At 39.9% G+C, this 20,880-nt stretch overlaps 1 protein-coding gene across 4 annotated transcripts in view; it reads right to left on the bottom strand.

The window, feature by feature from the left end:
* Nucleotides 1-20,880, bottom strand: part of LOC135938298 (protein bric-a-brac 1-like) — an 81,152-nt gene that overhangs the window by 9,417 nt on the left and 50,855 nt on the right. For all 4 annotated transcript variants that reach the window (XM_065481902.1, XM_065481903.1, XM_065481905.1 and 1 more), the window contains one exon: nt 198-255. In XM_065481902.1, the coding sequence (XP_065337974.1) occupies nt 198-255 (58 nt within the window). The remainder of the gene's footprint in view (nt 1-197; nt 256-20,880) is intronic.

Here is a 20,880-nt window from a genome sequence, read left to right as displayed (position 1 = left end):
TCGTTCATTTGTGCGAGGGCTGTAATGGAGGGCACTGCAATTAATCAAATTAATTGATTTTCGCAACGATACCTAATTAAAGTAATTGTGCCAGTTGTCGTTTTAAAAAAGAAGCATTATACTGCACATAAATGCAGAAGATGACGAGAGGAGTGGAGTTTCATTAGCAGCAAGCAGGGTGCAGAGCAAAAACTTACCATTAATTGAAGAAGTTGAAGCTCCCAACCAAGCGTGTGAAGACTCGAGAAGCTTTGCCTGGAACAAAATAAAAAGTTTTGTTTTTTAAACTGAATGTTACACTCTTTATACGGTATTGTACTTGTAAAAATGGATCTCCGGTTTAAGCCTTAAATAAATGGGATGCATATTAAACTCGTGAAGAAAATAAGACGCCAATTTTGCTGTTAAGAGATAAGTAAAACACTATTTTTCTATAATTCATTGCGAAATGCCGCGTAACAGGAAGAGGGTGCGAAAGGGCACTTTGCCGTAGCTATTTACGGAGGTGTCAATCAGGAGCTAAGCGTGTCATGAAAATATCAGCAGGACTTTCCACATAAATTTGAATTCGAACCAACCTCTCTGGCAAACGACGCACATGTACAAGTGTCTCTTTTATTATTTCATTCAGCGTGCCAATTTTTACACGCGGCCGTAAATAAAAACGCCAGTAAAAGATGTAATGTGCGCTCGTTAAACACAGCAAATATAATTCGAAGTGGACACAAAGATAATGCTGGTCGCTGTCCGCGGGGGCAGCGGCAGGGCCGAGAGGGAAGCAACTTCCTCCAGACAGTGGTCTCAATCGATATCGTCTTTAATTCATGGCTGGCCAACGCACACACACATGCAGCGTAGAGAGAGCGAGATATCTGGTAGGCCGCGTGAATAATGGATGTCCGAGCGCGAATTGCCTCTAATATCAAATTTTAATCACAATGGCCCCTTTGCAAAAGCGCCGGATGAAACATTTAATAAGCGAGCGCGCGCGTGTGCAGCCAAAGTGTAAATATCATGAAATAATAAAATGTCGCCACTGAATAATTAAGAGAGAGAGAGAGAGAGAGAGAGAGAGCCGTGCGCGCCGCCGGAGAGAATACATCTAAGCAGCGAGGTCCATTCGCAAAACTACCCCTCGCTTTTGCCCTTGGCCGGCCGTCGGACGCCCTCATGAATTAAACACCCAACAGATAAATGACTTTCTTTTCAAAACTCTCGTTACTTTTGCAGCAGTTTGCACATAACCATCAAAATTTGCTAAGTGAAAAACGTCAACCACTCTGGTTTGCCAAAAGGATGGTACGTTGGACGATTTTTTTTTAACTAAAAGACGGCTACTATATTCTGTCAACCAAGCAAATCTTGAGTCAGAATTTGCACAATCATGACTCCCCAATATGCGAATATCTCCACTTAGATCCGGCTTCCCATAATTTCCAGCTGCACCTGACGCGAGCCAAGTTTTGGTTGTGTCATAAAATCAGACTCAATTGAGAGATCGTGGACAGATTTGGCGAGGGCGCCGCCCGGCTGCATTCAAAGGCCGTCGCTCGTCTTCCACTCTCGCTCCTGAGAGCAGCAGAGGACGGTTGGCTGGTAATTGTGATTACAAATTCATGCGGTCATAAAATTTTCAAGCAAGTGTCCTTTGTTTTGTTACTAGGTAGTGTGTGTGTGTGTGTACGTATGTGCATGCGAAGAGGAGGGCGGGTGAACGAGCTGCCGCAACAGAGAAGCGTTTGCGTCATGGTGTTTAGATTATACGCGGCCTTAAACATTTCATTTCCCTCCTTCGCAATTAGGATTTGCCCTCTGAAATTTTACGGGTGCGCACGCGTTTCGAATAACAAGCTCAAGTTCGATTGGGGGCAGAGACAAAGCAGACTGGTGCGGAGGAAATATCGGCGCCTGTTCGTGATTCCAAAAGAGCTGTGGATGCACAGGAAAAATATAATGACGACGATCGGCGTGCTCGACAAATTCCGGTGCATGCGGGAAATAATAACAAACTACACAAAACAGGCGCGCTAGTGAATGAATACATATCTGAAAGGACAACACATCCCTTTCACGGCAGACGAATCCGCGTTGCCGCGTGCATATCTCTGCTCCCTTTTTGCAATAATAATGTGTGTGTGTTTGTGTGTGAGAGAGAGAGAGAGAGAGAGAGAGAGAGAGAGAGAGAGAGAGAGAGAGAGACTGTTGCAAAAACTCGACGGCGAAGCCGGCAATTTCACATACAGTAACAATAAATATGTATGTTTGAATAGGATAGAGGAGGGGTAGTACGTCAAATCCTGCTTAGTTAGTATCAGAATATCGTTGCGTTAAAAACAGAGCTTTGTTGATTTTAGAAAATTAAAATTAAATTATAATATAAAATTTATCGTATTCTTAGGTTCATTGTTTAATATGTAAGAGGTCCTTTCAATGTTAACTTAATAAAACATACTCAGCATCTTATATTTAAATCTTGAAATGTTCTTTTCAAATGAATAATTTAACTGCTTTGAAAAATCGAAAAACGTGTTTTGTGGTGGCATATTGCATAGAATGAAACTAATGCTCATATTTCCCATTATACAGTTCTGCTATAGCTTATTCATCTGATGTAAAGTGATTATATACTAATAAAAAAGGCTATTAAAAGACAAAAATCGGGATTGTTGCTACACTGCCCTCTGCTCAAATTTTTGTAGAAAAGGGATAATGTACAACACGCTCGTCCGTTTCATTTCCACCAACTGCTGCTCTGTATTGAGTCATAAAAATACGTCCGCGGCCCAAAACAATGCAATTCTGCTCATCACACACAACAATTGTCCGTGGAGGCGGCGGGGGAGCAAAAATTATTATTTCGCCAACGCAGCGCACTGGAATAAATAATCAAAAAAGCAAGGCAAAGGAGTGTAAAAAGCTCTCTGTGAGTGAGCACACTTTATTATCAGGGGGCATAAACACGCGGAATGGGAAAGTATTTCCTTTATTATGTCTCAAGCTTCTGCCTTTTTACTATTTAATTTCGTGTTTCCAGGCCGCTCTTTTAATTTTCTTATCATTCTCCGCGTGGCGCTTGCTTGCTAGCGCTGTAAAAATGAAGCGGCTCGCTGTAAAATATTACACAACACACGCTTTATTTTTTATTATATATAAATTTTCAACGTCAGCTGCAATAAGTTATGATTTAAATGGACGCCGGAATGCGCGGCATATTGCTCTGCTTTTCATTTTATTATTTACGCCGCAAGTTTACTATCTTTTAGAGTTTTACGATGCTGGAAATTTCTGCACTGAGAAGTCCACATTATACACCGAGGCAAGAAAGCCTTAACTTGGCAATTTTGCTCTTTCTCATTGCACAATGAAAGATGAACTTTTGATTAAATGATGCAGTTGGTAAGTTCAACATTGAGTGTATGATCAAATGAAAAGTTTAAATGTTCAGCTTTATAAATATAAAACACTTTAATTAGGACTGGTTAGGATTAGTCTAATTTCATGATGCTACATTAAATTTCTCAGCGTTGTAAAATGAAAATTCGATTTTTGCGATTTACATGCGAAGCCAAACACCAATTCTTTAATTGTCAGTTTATATTTTGTCCTGCAACATAGCTTTCGGCTGTGCTTATTTTTCAATAGAGCAGCACTCGCAGCTAAAACCAAGCGAACAAGCTCGCGTGAGGTACATTTTCAAAGCGAAACATTTTGTGTCCAGTGGCTGCTCTAAAAACGTCTCGTGCCCTCTCGGGGGTTGTTGGGAGGCGAGGGTGGTGGTGGTGGTGGCAAAGGAAAGGATCAAGTAAGGGTGGTGTGTGTGTGTGTGTGTGTGTGTGTGTGTGTGTGTGTGTGTGTGTGTGTGTGCGGGAGTGTTTAAAACGGTAGCCACCCCAGCGGGTGCGAGAGAGGGTGGGTGCTTGAGCAGCTTGTCTTCCTCTCTCTCACAACAAGCAGCGCCCGAGTGGCGATGATGATGACAAAAAATCCTCTCTTCGCCTCGCACTTTTAAAGATGAACACCGCATCAAAAGCGCACCGCTTTGTGTGTGTCCTGATAGAGGCGTTGAATGAATGCACTGCTGCTGCCTGCCACGGGCCCCCTCCCCCGAGAACGGCGAACCACCCCCGCTTGCGAGTTCATTGTTGTGCAACACTTCCGCTGCTCGCCGGCTAATTGGGCTCACTCTCTCATTCGCGAACCGCGGGAATTATTTGGGGCATGAAAGAAAAAAATGTGAGACGCACTTTACACTTTGCCTTTGCGCGATTTGTCGGTCAAGTTGGGATGAAAAATGGAGAAATACTGCAAAAGGTCGTGAAAGGAGGAGAGAGTGGGTCTTTTCCTGCTTTGCTGAGCGCTGCCTTTTGAAAAGAAAATGCCTTTGACTTGTGACGGGAAAAGAAATTTTTGGGATTCGAATTTTGGGAATGAAATTTTGTCGACATTAAATTTTGTGATGGAGTTTCATGTGATTTTCAAAACTGATATGCCATGATTTTTTTTCAACATATTTTGTGTTTAAATTTGCACTTCCCGCAATTTTTACCACTTTAATAGTGCAAGCTTCCCCTCTATTTTAAATAGGACGCAATAACTCCAAACACCAAACACATGCGGCAGGGAGTTTTTTTTTTAGATCCCATGGGATGCATTTTTCAGCAAGCGTGTAGCAGTGCATTCGTATTTGATTGCAATTTAATCTGAATAATTAATTTTTATTTTGCACGGTGACACTTGTCCAGGGCGAGTCCGACAAATGAGGCACGTTTCGTGTGACGCGAGTGAGAAATGGCAGCACGACGATCCATCCGTTATATCGGCCAGATTGAGCTGACTGGCTGGCCGGCCGGCTGTTTACCCTCTTGAGACCCAAAACGTGGCAGCGGTAAAGGGGTGAAATTAATAATTCGCAACGCAACGGCCTGCTGAGTAAACAGCTTCAAAAGTTGTCACATCGATAGAAAAAAATTGTACTTTCAAAGATTTGATTATTTACTGTGGCGCCTCCTCGCCACTACTTTCCTAATAGTTTGCATTAAACCTGTATCACCAGGTGGCAGTAAAAGGTGTGTGATAAGCATTGCAACCTTACTGCACCTTATCCCCCACTGCACCTTAAGCCTCTCGCACGACAGCAGTCGCAACGCAATATTCTCTTTCTGGCTAGGATGAGATTTCGTGCGAGGATATTTTAGAAACTTGATTTCAAATTAATAAGACCCGCACGACGGGTTAAGTGTCATAATTGTTTATATTCGAATGTTATGTTTTTATTGTTATAATCATTTATTGTATTTGTGATTTTTGCTTATTTATGTAATTTCACAGTCTTGATTACTAATGCTTCAACCACGAGACCTGAATAAAAGACGAATAATTTGCACTACCAAAAGACGCATTTCTGTCACGGCTCCACGTACCCACATTACAATCACTATCCATCGCTTTGAATGCAAAAATAGTCATTGCAGATTTTAATTTCACTAAAGAATTTTTACCCATGTCAACCGGAATATCGTTCGCTTAATTTAAAAATTATTATTTGGAATATATTCAGAGAAAAATCATTCATAACATAATGCGTGGAAAAGGGGTTTCCGACAGCTCCACCTCTGAAGATCTTTGAAATTTATTACCAACCTATGTTTATGCACCACAAAATGAAAAAATATCTCGCTTTTTAACACGTTAAGAAATGCTTCTAGATTTATTGTTTGCTAAGATGTCATCGTCAGAAGCGGGCAACTGCACAAAAGAACCTATACAGCTAGAGCCTCCTCCATAAATAAACAGGCGAGAGCTAAGAATTTTTTGAATATAAAAAGGATCAATCATAAATTACGAACGGAGCGAATTGGAATAATAAACAATTGGCCGCAGCATGAGAGAGAAAGATAGGCGGTCTTTCTTTGCTTTTTTCTTTACTCAAAACACAGACGCGAGAGCAAGTAAAGATCGTGCAATTGCCTAGCTCCGACCGACCAATGGCTCCTGCTGCTTGCTGAAGCTGTTGAGGCGAAAAAGGCGTCTGTCTGTTTTTTAAGTGAGCGCACACGAATATTTTAAACAGCCCAATTTAACTTTAATAAATAAATCGGCCTGGAGGTCGTATCATCAGCCCAGAATACACTCGCCGCGCTCTCGGCCAGTTGGTCTTTCTAGCCGCCGTGCGCACCGAGAGCAAAGAGTTGGAGAACAAGTGACGTCTTGCCGCCAAGCATTTATTTATGGCGCAAAAATAAATTCGCGGCGCCCGCCGCCCCTCGCGCTCATCCCTCAAACTCAGCTCGCGCACTTTTTGTAAATAAATCACACGTGGTAAAGAATTGCAGACGTTTCTCAACCAATTTTTAGATTTCGCGCTCGCTCAACATACACACAACTTTTCATGCTTTCTCCAACGACAGCTTATTTTTATAAAAGCCCAAATAAACTCAAGACACGAACTATATTGAAATATGGTTCTTTTTTATATCTTTCGTTTTCCATCTTGCTTAACACCTCTAAAAATATCGAATGAATTATTAATCCTCAACATAAGAGAACGGTTGTTTTTTATATTAAAATTGTAGCGGTTCCCACCACTATCTGGTGTAAATCTAATTTTTATGTAATTCTCGCACCGATAGATGTCTGTAATCTCACTTTATGATAAGCGCTTCGCTATCTTTCACAGACCGGTCCACCACCACACGCTATATATGGTCACGTCACTTATTCGCTCCCCGGACGAGAGATATACTTTTAAGTCGTGCATAATATGTAATATCTATGAGGTTCCGATTTAATGTAATATAAATATACTGATATACCCAGACCACACGAGGCAAGATTCTCATAAATATGCGATATATTTATTGTTAACGCTTGACTGCGCTTATCAAGCTTTATTAAATAATTAAACAAAAAACATTAACAATTGTTCGTGTTATTATTGAATTTTAGTTTTACAGTTCAATTGCTACGCTCATCCCAATTACGACTAACAAAAGGAATTTAGACGAATTTCATTCATTTGGCTCAACGTCACCACAATATTTACTTCTAAATGCAAAAATAAAGAAACTACTGAAGTTATTATCTACTGATAGCTATCACGAATAAAATAATTTATTTTTGGATTTTTATTAATTCGAACCTGAAAAATAAGAAATACAATACCGCGATCTATACTCATGACTCTAAATGCCTTCTTTTGTATAGCGTGTAGCGTAGCACTGAACTATGTATTTGTCTTTAAGACGTCATTTATTCGATTGCAACAGTTGTGAGCTGCATTAGCATTTGAATAAATTTTGAATATCATTTTATTTCAACATTAACGCACCAGGAGATCGACTGAACCATGCAATATAAATGCAAATTTGAGCCGAGTTGGTGGAGTTCGACCGTAATCAAGATTTTTCTTTAATAAAATAAAAATCCTCCAGTCAGGAAAGATCCAAATTACAGACTCAATACTCAATTTGCTGCTCATTCCCAATAAAAGAGAATTCATTATTTGCTGTTGTTGCTGAAGTGATGCAATGATACAGAAGAGGGATCAGAAGCGCGCACAGTTATAGAATGCTAATTGAAGGCAATTTAGAGGAAAAATAATAATAAATTGCGCCAGCCAGCAGGCAACAATGATAAAAATAAATTGTGTGTGCCGCGGCGGCGGCCGATGATCGACGAGAGATCAGATGCTATTATCGTGTCTGCAAGATACAAAGCGCACACAGCCTGTTCCATTATTCATCAAATCAATTGACTCGGCCATCACTCGGATATAAAATTTATTAATATTAATTCCAGCGTCGCGCATCAACATCCATCTCTTTTATTTCGCTCGGCTCCGATGCCTGGCGCAGAATTAAATGCCCTCCATGAGCCGAGCATTTTCCAGCGCGCGCAGTAAAAATAATGCAGCCGCCGTTTATTAATATTATTACTTCTCTTATGGGTTTATCACTCTTTCGGGCCACTGCCAACGCTCGAGATTAATTTTGAACTGTGGGTTCATTTGGGAAACAAGGACCACACGCGTTGATTGATCCCCAAGGATACCCGAACATTGCTGTCATTCCTGCGTACACTTCCTTGCTGTGTGCGACTTCCAACCGGCTTCATGCAACCATGTTGTAAGCAAACGGAAATGAAAAAAATGATGACATGTGACTGATATCAGCCTTTTCTTGTTCTGATGTAAGTCATTCATCGGATAAATTGCTCTGAAGATGGCCAAGCATATTTTAACATTCTGGCCTCTGAAACTGCTTCGAATTTTGCATTATGCTAATATTTTCAGCAGCTTTTCAAATCAATCGGGATGGAACAAATATTGCAATATATTAACTTTGAAATGAGCTGTAGAAATTTAGCGTGTGTGTAATGCATTAATTATAAATGCTAAAGCAGCTTTTCAAATTCAAAGTAATGAAGTGAATAAATTGGCTTAGGAGCATCGAATGCTAATTCCGGCGGTGTGTTTTGGCAGGTGCAAATGCGAATATAACGGATTCGCAAAATTTTGCCATTAGGAGCTTGAGAGCGCGTTACAGCACGTGCATTAAATTCAACGCAGCACAGAGAAAACCGGAGCAGTCAGGGCATAAATCCAAGAATAGCAGAGAGCAAAAGCGCGGAACCATAGCAGAAATATATTTTTTAGATTTGCAGCCGCAATTTGAAGGCGTGACGCAAGAAGTAGAAGAGAGAAAAGCATGCAGCAGCAGGAATGGAAAAATTTGGCTCGAGTGCTGCATATTACAACAACGTGCTGCTGCGTGAAAATAACAATATTTGCATGCAAACCGGGACGCATTATTATGATAATGTAATCAGAGAAGCGGGTTTTCTACGCAAACAGCGTAGTCAGGCTTTTTATATACCTAAAGAATAAGGCGGTCCCGGAACGAAAGAGAGTTAAAAACTCGTCCTGCTGAATTGCAAACTTATTAAAACACAAAGTTGAATTGCTATAAATTAATGGGTTCCAAGTTATTTTTATAAAAATCCTGCCTTTAAGGGTAGACCTTGGCGCTATATTTTCCCTTAGAGACCGTTTCTTGTTTATGATTTCACTGAATCAAGCATATTCAGTTGTACATATAATCCCTTATATTTAATAATTCGACCTTTCAAATTTGATTTCAAAAATGATGTTGTGTTTATTGGTGCGAGTTGTCTGTTAGAGGGAATGAATTAAAAAGCCAGCTCGATCATTGGCAAGCGATTAAATGCATATATGCGTGCGAGTGGAATGGAGCGCAGAATTAGTGGGCAAATACACACAAAATAACACGACATCATCATTATCACAACACCAGTCATTCCACGCTTGACAGATTATGTCCCACACCTCGACTAATGTGCTGAAACACACAGCAGTCTCTCTCTCTCTCTCTCTCTCTCTCTCTCTCTCTCTCTCTCTCTCTCTCGCAGTGGATGGGCAGTACTATTATTATATGTATCCACGGTGGCTATTTATTTCGCTCACTGGAGGGATTTTCATGCGCTGCCACCAAACTCGCTCTCTCTCGCAATCGAAGTTGCTGAATTATTCTGCATATACCGTCTCCATATATATGGTTGAGTATGGAGATATTTGCTACCATGAATAATTATTGTGATAAACACTCTAAAACAGCGGTGTTTTAAACTAACATGAATTTTATAAGATATCCGGGGTGAAGCAGTTTATTGCAAATGTCTTAGCTCATGATTACAAAAATGAAAAAATTGCGTAATATACGATCAAGTAATCATTAACAGACCTTCCCTTTGTAATTCACTGCTGATTTGCGAACTTGGATGAGGTAATAGGATATATATTAAGTGCAATTTTAGTGCTCTGTTATTTTTAACAAAAAACGCCAGTTAGATTATGCCGAGTAAAAGGAAATTAGAATTGATTGAAACCTTAGAAAAATATGTTAGAATGGGTGCACGACGTGCAGTTAAATCATAATCAGGACACAACATCTAAGGATGCATTAAAAAAGTGCAATCAACAGAGCAGCTTTTAATGCACGCCATTTTCTACAACAAATTTAATAATATGCATCAGCTTTATTACGCCGGCTGATAAAATGTTCGCGAGACATTAGGATTTACGAGAGTCATTTTCCGACTGGCGTATTATACACTACTGAATGTACATAAACGTGCAGGATAATTTTTGCGAGAAAACTTTAATGTTTCCAAGAGAAATAGCTGTGTGTGCGCGCGCGACGTACATATGTATACGTATTAGCGAGACTTTAATATGTACTTATATATAATATAATAGTCGGCGGGCGCAGCGGCGGCAGTAATATCATTGTCGGCTCACTTTCAAAAGTTTCTAATGCCGTACAAGTCGCTGTGCGAGGCTGCTGCCGCCGGGGGTGTTTTTATTATTATTATTATTCCTCCGGCAGCCAACCAAGCGCGGAGAGATTCACCCCCGTCAGCCCTCCGCGCGCGCTCACATCCACCGCTTTTTCTCTAAATTCCATGCTGGAATAATAATGATAATAGTAATAATGATAATATTTATAACAATAACTATTACCGTTACCATTATCGTAAAAGGAAATTACAGAAATGCAGCCAGCACAGCGGCAGCGGCGTATAACGCCGCACGCGCCCCTCACCCCTCAGCCGGCCGCCTCGCCCGCCGCGTCCTATTTCGCTCTTTCCTTCTGCATCAGCAAACTTCATGGACGCCTGCATACCCAGTAAAAATATTTCTCATCTTTGTGCCTTATCAAAGAGCTTCTTTCTTCCAGAAAAAGCAAATAAATTACTTTTGGTTTATTTAGCAGTCAACATTGTCTACTCTCATTGCACTGCTACAAAAAGTAATATGGCCACGAGCAGTCAAATCAATAAAACTCCCAAAGCTTTTCCGGTGGCAGATTTCCAAGACCATCATCGTTAGCTCTTTAATTATGGTTTACTTATTACCAAAATATTTCGTATAATCCTCTTTTGATTCACAAATTCTGTATTTTCGGATTAAAATTTGACGAAATAAAGGCATTAAAATTGTTTTACTTCCATGACAGATTCTTATTACAAAATAATGTTGAAATATAATTAAAAATATGATCACGATATCAATACTGCTATCAAAATGCTAAGCAATGAATCAGTGCTTTTGCAGTGGTAATGCATACATGCATACACCTAATTGGAGAGCGTGGGCTGGAAACAAAAAAATCAATGGTCATAATCCTTTCATTGGAAGCACGCTAGTACATGGAAGGTAATAATTTTCCTCGCACCAACGGTCTAATTTCCCATAGGTAAGTGCAGCATTATTTACCGTCTGTTAAAACAAAACAGCGAAAAATCTTTTCTCTTGCAGTTTCAGAAGAGAAAATAAAATGCCACAAGTGAAATTTTTGTAAAAGCATCGCACCAGTCATTATTTGCTCGAGAGCAATGAGATCGCGGGTAATGAGAGGATAGCGGCGAGAAATAAAATAATGCACGTGAACGAAAATTCCCAATAGGAAAGCACGACACTCATCTGCCGGAAATTCTCAACGGAGTGTATGATTTTGACACCTTTGTTGCACGCACAACTGTTTTGTTCAGGCACTCATTTCTTTCTCTACGGCCGTGCGTTTTGCAACCTTTCTCGTCATTGCTGCTGCTGAGAGAGCTAATAATAATTCAAATAAGCCGATCTGGAACAACAACAAACGGCCCGTCGACGGGGGATTATTAATTTATTTATTGGAATCGTGACTGAATTGATAAATAAATAAATTACAGTTGTTGCCGCGCCGCCGCGCTCTCTGCTATTATTTATAATATTATCGACCTGCGCGCGCTATTTTTATGGTCATTTGATTTTCGAGCCGTCACGACTTAGCATTCGTATAATATTGTTTTGTATAAAAACGGTGCCGCGCGCCATTTTCCGCTTTTTATGCAAAGCAGCCCTGATTTGCTGGCAAACTAGAAAGAAGCGAGCAAGGATATTCAATTATACGACTCTGCTCAGAGATAATAAAAGCTGCTGCTGTTTTTGCCCTTCATGTATTTTTTTTCACGATAAAGTTCCATGAAAGTTATTAAAAATTGAATTTCTTTCAATTTATGCAAGAGGAATTCTCTGCTCTGTTTGCTTTATTACTCTGCAATATAACAACTCTGGATGTATTTGAAAGTTTTTCTATGCCAATCAGGATTCAGCTGCAACTCACTAGAGTCAGTACGGAATCTGTAATTAATTTCGTCAGCCAGACATTAGATCAAATAAGGTATGGCTGATGAGTTCTTTCATGTAAAACGAACTTGAAAAATAATTGTGGCCTACATTTAAATTTGCATATATGTTATAACTTAAAATTCAGTGAAGAGTTCATGAACAGACAAATATGGTTCAATTTACCACACAACACAGCAACCCGCCGAACCCAGCCCACGAGCAGGTTGCATACCATCGAAATATATCGAATTTTGGTATGGTGTCATTCACTGAGAGGGCAATAGACTCAAGTTGCATTTCAGAAAATAAAATGAAAACCGGAGATCATGATGAGGAGCATAAAAATTTATTTGCCCCTTCGTCGATCGGTTTGAAACTCTGTGAAGTGAAAATCAGTGACGGCAGGTGAAAGTAAATTCAGAGGAGTGAAAGCAATTCGTCAGCTCACCGGCTACTTTGAAGCACGTAATTTTTTCAAAAATATTTACAAAGCAGTTCCCGAATTATCCCTGCAGTGAGAGTATGAGCGTCAAATTGCGCGTATTCGCCGCCTTTTCAGGCATTCGGCCGGAAAGAAAGGCTTTGAAAAAATATTATGCGCCCGACGAGGCAACATAGGTGCCAACAACGCCAATTTATGCGACACAGCACATTTATGCGTGTAAAAAAGCATATATTAGGCCTACACGCGTGACCACTGAATTATGAAATCGCCACCGCAAATCACTAGAGCGCGAATTTGCGTGTGCATTTAAGTGCGCGCGCCGAAATTAGCAGCCCTATGCACAATTCACGTCACACTGAATCCAAATAATGAAACAGTAGGTACGCAGATCTGGCTTGAATAATTACTCCTCGCTCTTAGTTTGCATTTCCGCAGCGTTCCAGTCGGTCGATTTCGAGCTTGTTGATAACACACATATATATTGTTTCTTCAAATTTGCATTTCAATTTATTACTTATTCAACAAAACGTCATAGTAAATTGGGATTCCCAAAAGAAAAAGAAAAAAAAATTGATTGAAAAAGCTTCAGAACAGGCGGGATAACATCAGATTTTTTCCCGGCTCTGCTACGACGAAACCACTCTTGTCCCACTCACGCGGCGCCAGTTGATTTTATTGCGCGCAAATAAAGAAGGGGTTTATTTTATTATTTCGAGAGTCTCGTCACCAATCTGTTTGTGCAGTTGGTTGAGCAAAGCGGCCTGACGCAATAATGGCGAAATTGCCCCGAGAAGAGAGTCGGACAAACGCAGAGCAATACAAAGCATAAGCATGCTTTTCGCACGCAATCGATTAAGTCAACACCATATTTCGGCTGGCCTGGTTGACCACGTCGTGTGCGTCCAGACGCGTGGCAGACCGCACCGCGTTTGCCCGGCCAGACTCGTCAGTCGGAAGGAAAACCTACCAATAGGTCTCGTCTAAATAAACGCAGTCGTGCATGCGACCGAATCAATCTTCCCGACGTGCTCTCCCTCCAAATCAGTCTGTTTTCGCGGTCCAGCAGTGTTTCGAATATCGCAAAGTAACCATAAACGACAGTATATGTGACAAACTCTTTCAAAAATTTGACTCGCACGCGTGATTTGGAATCTCTATGGTACACTAAATACTTCAATATGAAAATTTGGCTGCAATTTTATTTAATTTATTTAGTAGTTTAATCTCTGCAAAATTCAAAAAGGGTTACTGCTTCTTTTTCAAGATCAAATTACCAGACCAATAATTATAGATCCTTTAGGGTGTAATTGGGATTTTGCTTTGATTATTAACTAAGTCTGATTGATATAAACTATACAGTCAGGATTGATATTTTATTTTTAGCCAAAGCTCGGTATCTTTCAGAAAATTTCTCCATCCTTCTTTATTAAAGTGTGCACTTTTCACCAGATTTACAAAATTTAAGTCAACAAACAGTTTTTCATTTACTGTCTAGACAGTAGAATTTGCGTGACGGTCAAACATCACAAAGTTCCCTTTATATTTATTTTCTACGAGTTCTTCTGGCGGCCCTGTAAAATGAGTAGCCATAATATTCTAAAAAAGGAATATTGAAATGGAGTTGGAGCGTGGCTGTGCTCTTATTGATTTGTAGCCGTCTGTCTGGCGAATAAAAGGAGAGCAGGTGTTGCCTCGGCTGGACACATCCTTCACAGCACTAAGATTTATTCAATTTATTTCCATGGTAACGGTGAAATTTAATAAAAATGGAATTCGCGAAATGGACAGCATCGCTCTCAACTGATCTCATTTGCACCCCTGCCGCCGGCCAGGCGATTGGCTCTTGTGAGCGATCCTCAATCCAGAGAACGTAATCCAATTAGGACGCGGACTAATCATTTTCCATGTCGAAATAAAGTCCGCTACGTTGCTGAAGCGCGTATCGACACGTCATAAATTTCAGCGATGAAGTCGGCGTTAATTTTTTATAGGTGATTTGATCGCTTTTTTCATTTAATTAAAAATAAACCTCATATAGTGATAAGAAACTATAGGATTCCTAATATAAATATTAGTCAACTGATTTATTTCTTTAAATTATTAGGAATATTTAAATCGTCCTGCTTATCTGAAAAGGATTTTATCCTTGGTTCGAAAATATCGAATTTAAAAAAAAAACTGGTGGCTATTAACAGAGCGAGAGGCCGCAGTGAGCTGAATATTTAATAATTATTCTCAGTTTGCTTCAGGCTGGAGGGCGGACGGGCGGGCGAGCTGGCGTGCGCGAGCTCGCTATTATTTGCACAATCGCCAAACAATATGTACTAGTGACTGACTGCCGGTATTAACGGCCGATTGAAGAAGTTTGCAAACAATCAGGGCGCGGCTTGCACATATAATATCTCTATTGTTTCATATTATAATACCCACCGAGAACGAGAGCAAGTGCGTCCTCGACGCGGGCGCGCATTTTTGCGCGCAAAACGGCGCAAAAAGTCAATCGAAATTTGATGGGTCGCCCGCGGGCACGGCAATAATAAAAAAGCGCACGTTCGAGAATATTATTATCAAATCGGGGGCGAAATTTTTAATTCCAGCCCCACGGGAGCACCGTCCAGTGTTATTTCTATTTGATGAATTAGCGGTGGCGCAGGTTGAGCCGCCACTCGCTGTCGGGCAAGTGGAAAAAGTGCAAAAAATCGCGAGCTGCCGACGTTGTTGCCGCTTTCTGTCATATTAATTGTAGCTGCAAGGTTGAATTCATCGTTCCAATAAACACACACACACACGCTCCAGAGCAACATACGCACCAAGCAATGCTCATTTCGTCCGGCTCGCTGACCGAGTGTATTTTTGCAACATGCGAGAGAGTTAGAGAGAGGCTCTACATGCGCGCATGAATTTTTTCGCAAATCGTGATTGAACTTTTTCGCTCGCTTTTGTTATTTTTACCGATTGGAATCGAAAAATGAGCGAATTCGGTTTGGCTCTGTAACACACACGGGAACATAACAAGCGAAGTTTGCAACAACGGCTAATTAGATATTCCGCATCAAATTCAATGGAAAAGTTAAAGAGCAAGCTAAAATGTTTTTGTGGCCGTAAAAACATCATATTTTTCAAAATATCACATAGAAAAATAATATTTACAGTGAATGCGAAAAATTTCACTGACTTTTAGAAAATTGTCAATCTGTTGCCATGTTTGTCAATGAATAAATTATCATTAATTTCTGTTAGATTTTTATCTCTCAATGGTTGCGTCGGTATATTTTGAATCAAATAAATTGAGAGATTTCTTTTAATTAAATTGCCTTACAGAGGCAAACCCTCAAAAACTGTTGTAGCCTCTGCATAAACGAGACTGCAACCCTTGAAGATAGTATAGTATTAATAGCGTCTTGAATTGACAGCTAGTTGACAAGTAATTTTTTTAGGAAATTGGCAAAATCTGAATTTAATTGTGGATGTACCTCTATTGATATTTTGCAGTAGTATGTAGAGTAAATCAACTCAATCAACCGCAAACTGAAGCCAATAACAAAATGCAAATAATTTTTACGTATAAGTAAAACCACTAAAATTGCACACAAATATGGGAATCACGTGAATTGCGAAGACATTGTCTGACCTAACCATCTCATGAAAATAATAAAAAATGAAATTTACGAGTGGACTTTTGGAACCAATTTTTCCTTTTCAACAATAGCAATCGATTTTATAATTAAAAAATATAATTCACATGATTGATCAAAACGCACGCTATATTCTGTTCTTAAAAATTTATTGCTGCAATTGAAAAACTTTCACCAACTCTAGTCACTTTTTAGCAAAAATTCATTGGATATAGCTCTGTTCTGCGCACAAAGAGTTGGAGGAGGAATCGAATTAGCAGTCATTTTCCATACCATCGCGTCCGCAATCGAAAGTGTCCCTTTCTTGGCACTCCAACAGGTTGACTCGCCGTCGCCGCCGGTTGGTTGCTTGGTTTGCCAGCGCGAGCGTCCGTCTCCGCTCTCGGGGCAATAATAGTGCAAGTGAGAGAAGCGGGCGATAGCCTCAGCAAACAACCGACGTACCCTCTCGCTCAACACCTTTTTAATTAAGGGATAATACGCGCGCCGTGGAACGAGACGGCGACACGAGACCGAACGAATTTTATCCGCGGAGAAATAATTTGAGACCTGCTGTGTGCTTTAATATGTTTTCAAGGAGCAGGCGGCGCTTTATTGCTCCGTTCAATGTTGCTTGCGCTCGCTCTACTTACATGGCAAGTTGTAAAATTTTCATCACCCACGGGTATGCTGGGCTCACTGCACACAACCCTCTGTCGGCCAGGACCACCTTAAGGGTGGCCTGGTCTAAATTTGATTGAGAGAAAAAATGCCAATCAGATAGACGGGTAATCCCACAAACAAAAAATAGTCTTCACTGCTCTGAAATGAGTTTCAATGGCGTACTTTGGTGCGAATCATTTGAAAATTAAAACTTTATGACTGAAATTAATGAATGTTTGTGGTAAATCGAATATTTTATTCCTCGACCATTGTTAAAGGAATTTAAAAATCATCAAATCACCAAAGAAGTGGATTCATGCAATATTGGCAAAAGAATTTGATACACCCTCGGGCCTGTCAAGGTAAGACGGCTGCTGACACGGTGAATTTGTTCCTGCAAAGTGTATTTTCGTCGGGATTGAGTCATAAATCAAATAAATGCGAATTAATTAAACTTAAATTAAAACCCGCAGAGAGCGTTGCAGCGCGCAGCCCGAAAATTTCGGGGCTGAAATTTATTCTAAAAAGCTCCCCAGCGATAAGGGCAACGCCACGCAAAGAGCGTCAGAAATGCTTGCGGCTCCCACCCACCGAGTTATTATTTTTATTTTTCAGTCCGCCGCGGTGGTTAATATTAAAAATTTAATAATAAAAATGCTGGGAAATATGAAAAAGTAGCGGAAAGTGCGCCTGTTGGAGATTGAAAAGTTGATTAGATTGTGCCGAGATGTTATTTGCAGAGCTCTCAGTCTCTCGTCTCGTTCTGTTCTCTTGTGGCTGGCTGCGCGCGTGGTCTCTCTCACCCACCCCCATCCGCCCTCACCCTCCAAACAGCATTAAACACCCATTTTTATTTCTGCATGCAATGTTTATTGTTGGTATTTTGGCATCAACGCTTCTTTTTTAATATGAGCTAAAGGCATTTGGTGGTGGAAAGAGTATTAGAGATTGCAGATATACTCCTGGAGTTACATTTTGGTGGAAACAAACCTTCTAAAATACAATAACTGAAAGACGGCAAAACATTTTTTATATTTTATCATGTAGATGTAATAACATAATTATCTAAAACATGACTCACGTTATTTTTTGTCAATTAGTTACGTGGTTGGTATATTTACTGACCATTATAGTGCAAATAAAATATATGTTTCAGTTTTAAATAAATAAGGAAATATTCATCCATTTAAACATTTATAATTATTTTCAGTGTATTCAGTGTATTGGTTACGTTCTGTGCATGTAAATATATAAATTAACTTCAGCAAACAAATTTGTGGTTATTTACTTAAAAATTTTTAAGCATATTGCGTCGTTTCCCCATTTTACTCCGCGGAAATTCAGCACAAAAAAATAAATGAAATAATTGCTTTTATTGGAATAATAGAGTCAAGTTGCTTCAATTGTATGTAAGACCATTAAAAGCAAAAATAGTAAAAAGGATTTTGCGAATATCACTTTAAGTCGCAAACATTCCCCTTTGCTAGTTTGTCTTGTTTGTTGTTGTTGTTATTGTTGGCGAAAAGAGTTTCGCGTCCAATAAATCCGGCTCTGCGTCTGCATGCGAGTCCGGTTGGGGCAGCAAATCCACTAGCCACCCACACCACTCGCCAGAATGGAGCTAGAGGAAAAGACTCTCGTTCTTATGTTGCTCCCCGAGCGCAATATTTCGTGCCAAAAGTAATTTGGTGCGAGCCAAGTTTTAAAATAATAACAATAGACGAGTGCGCCGCGCGGTCACTTCGTATAATGGGTCTTAAAAACACTAAGGATGCCAGACTTCAGTTTTTGTGCCGAGACTGTCGCCATTGCATATCTGTTTTAATTATCCTTTTTTAAAACAATATACTAGTGCACTTGAGGAATATTATTTGGTATTAAATTGGATTTTAATTGCACAAGGTTTTTCTTGTGAAAGTGATTTTTATTAATACAATTTGTAGCCATACCCTAAAAGATGAAGCAATAAAACAAACCATCCTAAAAATCTTATATAAAAAAAAACAAAGTATGTTTAGATTAAACATATTCGAAATGCCAAATTAAATCATCTATTTTAGTCCAAATTTCAGTCTGGCAACCCTAGAAACGGTCTGCAATCCAATCTGTTTTAATACACATATTTCCAGGGACACACCCTTGATAAGTATTGTACGCCGACGGCTGCAGGGCGGCCATTATTTAAATAGCCCACCCCGCATGTGCTTTTCCGCCCGGCCATATTTTTTCTACTCTTTCTCTGATTCTATAATTTTAATTAATTAGTAAGTTGAACATGGGCTGGCCGAGCAGGCTTAATTAAGCCGCAACACGATGATGTTTATCTAATCTGCCGCGGCGAATGATAATTAAAAATGCCGCTGAGCCCGCTTTTTATTGCATGACGTGCACCTCGGGACGAGTTTTAAATTTATACTCGGCCGTTCTGCACGCGTTGTTTCTCGTGCTTGATTTTCATTTTACGTGTGTGCTTTGTGCGCACGAACAGAGGGCTACGCGATTCGGATTTCTGCACTTGGGCTGCCCAGCACTGCAGGTGGACATGCAACACCCAAACACTCATCACCTTATTTTTTTAGACTCCATGAACGCCTTTACATGTACAACAAACAATCCTGCTTTAATATCGAAACTTACAAATGTATGCTTTCTTAGCAAAGAGTTTTCCCGGTAGAAGAGAAAGATTTTAAAAATCATGGAAACTGAGCAGTAAATAACTCAAGGGTCAGGGCTAAAAGTTTGTTTTAATTGTCAGTGCCTTTCTTAAAAATCTTCTCACATTGTAGTCTAAAATTTATTTTCATATGAATTCGGTACGGTTAAAAAATGTATGCAAAACCGCTTGTACACCCTTGATGACATGTCTCATCTTGAAAGTTTTCCTTTTTGTCTATAAACTCACGGGAGGCTAAAAATATTTTTGGAAATATATTTATTTCACTTCCTGCTGCATGCACTTGGAGGGAACTCTTTGATTTATCCCGGCGCGAATTGTTGTTTTAAGTGGCGGGCCGGCTGCATCAGAAACTAAATCTGCTGCTCGTCGTGTCGCGAAGGCAGAGGAGTCGGGTCGGTCCTTGGCCGCGAGCGCGACTGCCGCTGCTTTGCGGCTGCTGGATGCGATCAGTCCGGCCCCTGCCCGCGCGTATGTGTCGGTTCCAACTACTTTTATTTAGTCTAGCCGATGTCTGCGTGACGCGACTCTGTGTATATTATCGCGCGCGGCGCTCTTATTTATTTTTATAAAATACTTGCTCATGCACTTTCTGTTTACCAAGAAAGAAGAGCTAAAAAGGCCTGAGCTCAGCGTGCTGCGCATTACATTTAATTTTGGCACCTCTGCTCTGTCCTTCAGGATGTCGCAGAAAAATCTTAGATTTAATCCTTTTTACATTGCCAGGCCAAAGTAAAACAGCATTAGTGGTAAGAGTTTAACCAGTCAATTTAATTAACTTTTTGTGCAATGAAAACCATTTTTTTTAAATTTTCCAATTATGAGAAGAAATACAAAAATAATAAATCCTTACACAATAGGTATGTTTTAGATAATTTATTATTTATTGTTATTCAACGCTGCGTTTTGGATTTGGATCAAAATGTTTAGACTCGAAAACAATTTTTTTGCACCCGATGTTGGCAAACTTTACATTGCGCTTAGCAATGACTTCCTCCTGCTTTATCAACCCTCCACTGGCCTTTTTGCCCTTTTACTCATCAGTTTAAATTCATAGTTGAAAAATTTACTTTTTCATAAAAAATTTAATGAGAATTAAACAGCAAAAAATAAATTGAGGAAAATATGTAAAGTCGATATTGTCTGCTCCAATAATGGGTATTTAATTTCCTGGTCTTTTTCCCAGGAGGTAATTAGGAGCACATTTTGTCTATCGCCACAGAATATGTGCAGTGGACGGACGTGATGTAATTATCGTCGTGGTCGTTTTTTCGCACACCGTCTGCCCGTTTGGCAC

The sequence above is a fragment of the Cloeon dipterum genome, chromosome 3 (genome assembly GCF_949628265.1).
Source record: "Cloeon dipterum chromosome 3, ieCloDipt1.1, whole genome shotgun sequence".
Taxonomy (NCBI): domain Eukaryota; kingdom Metazoa; phylum Arthropoda; class Insecta; order Ephemeroptera; family Baetidae; genus Cloeon; species Cloeon dipterum.
This window is presented reverse-complemented; position numbering and strand designations above follow the sequence as displayed.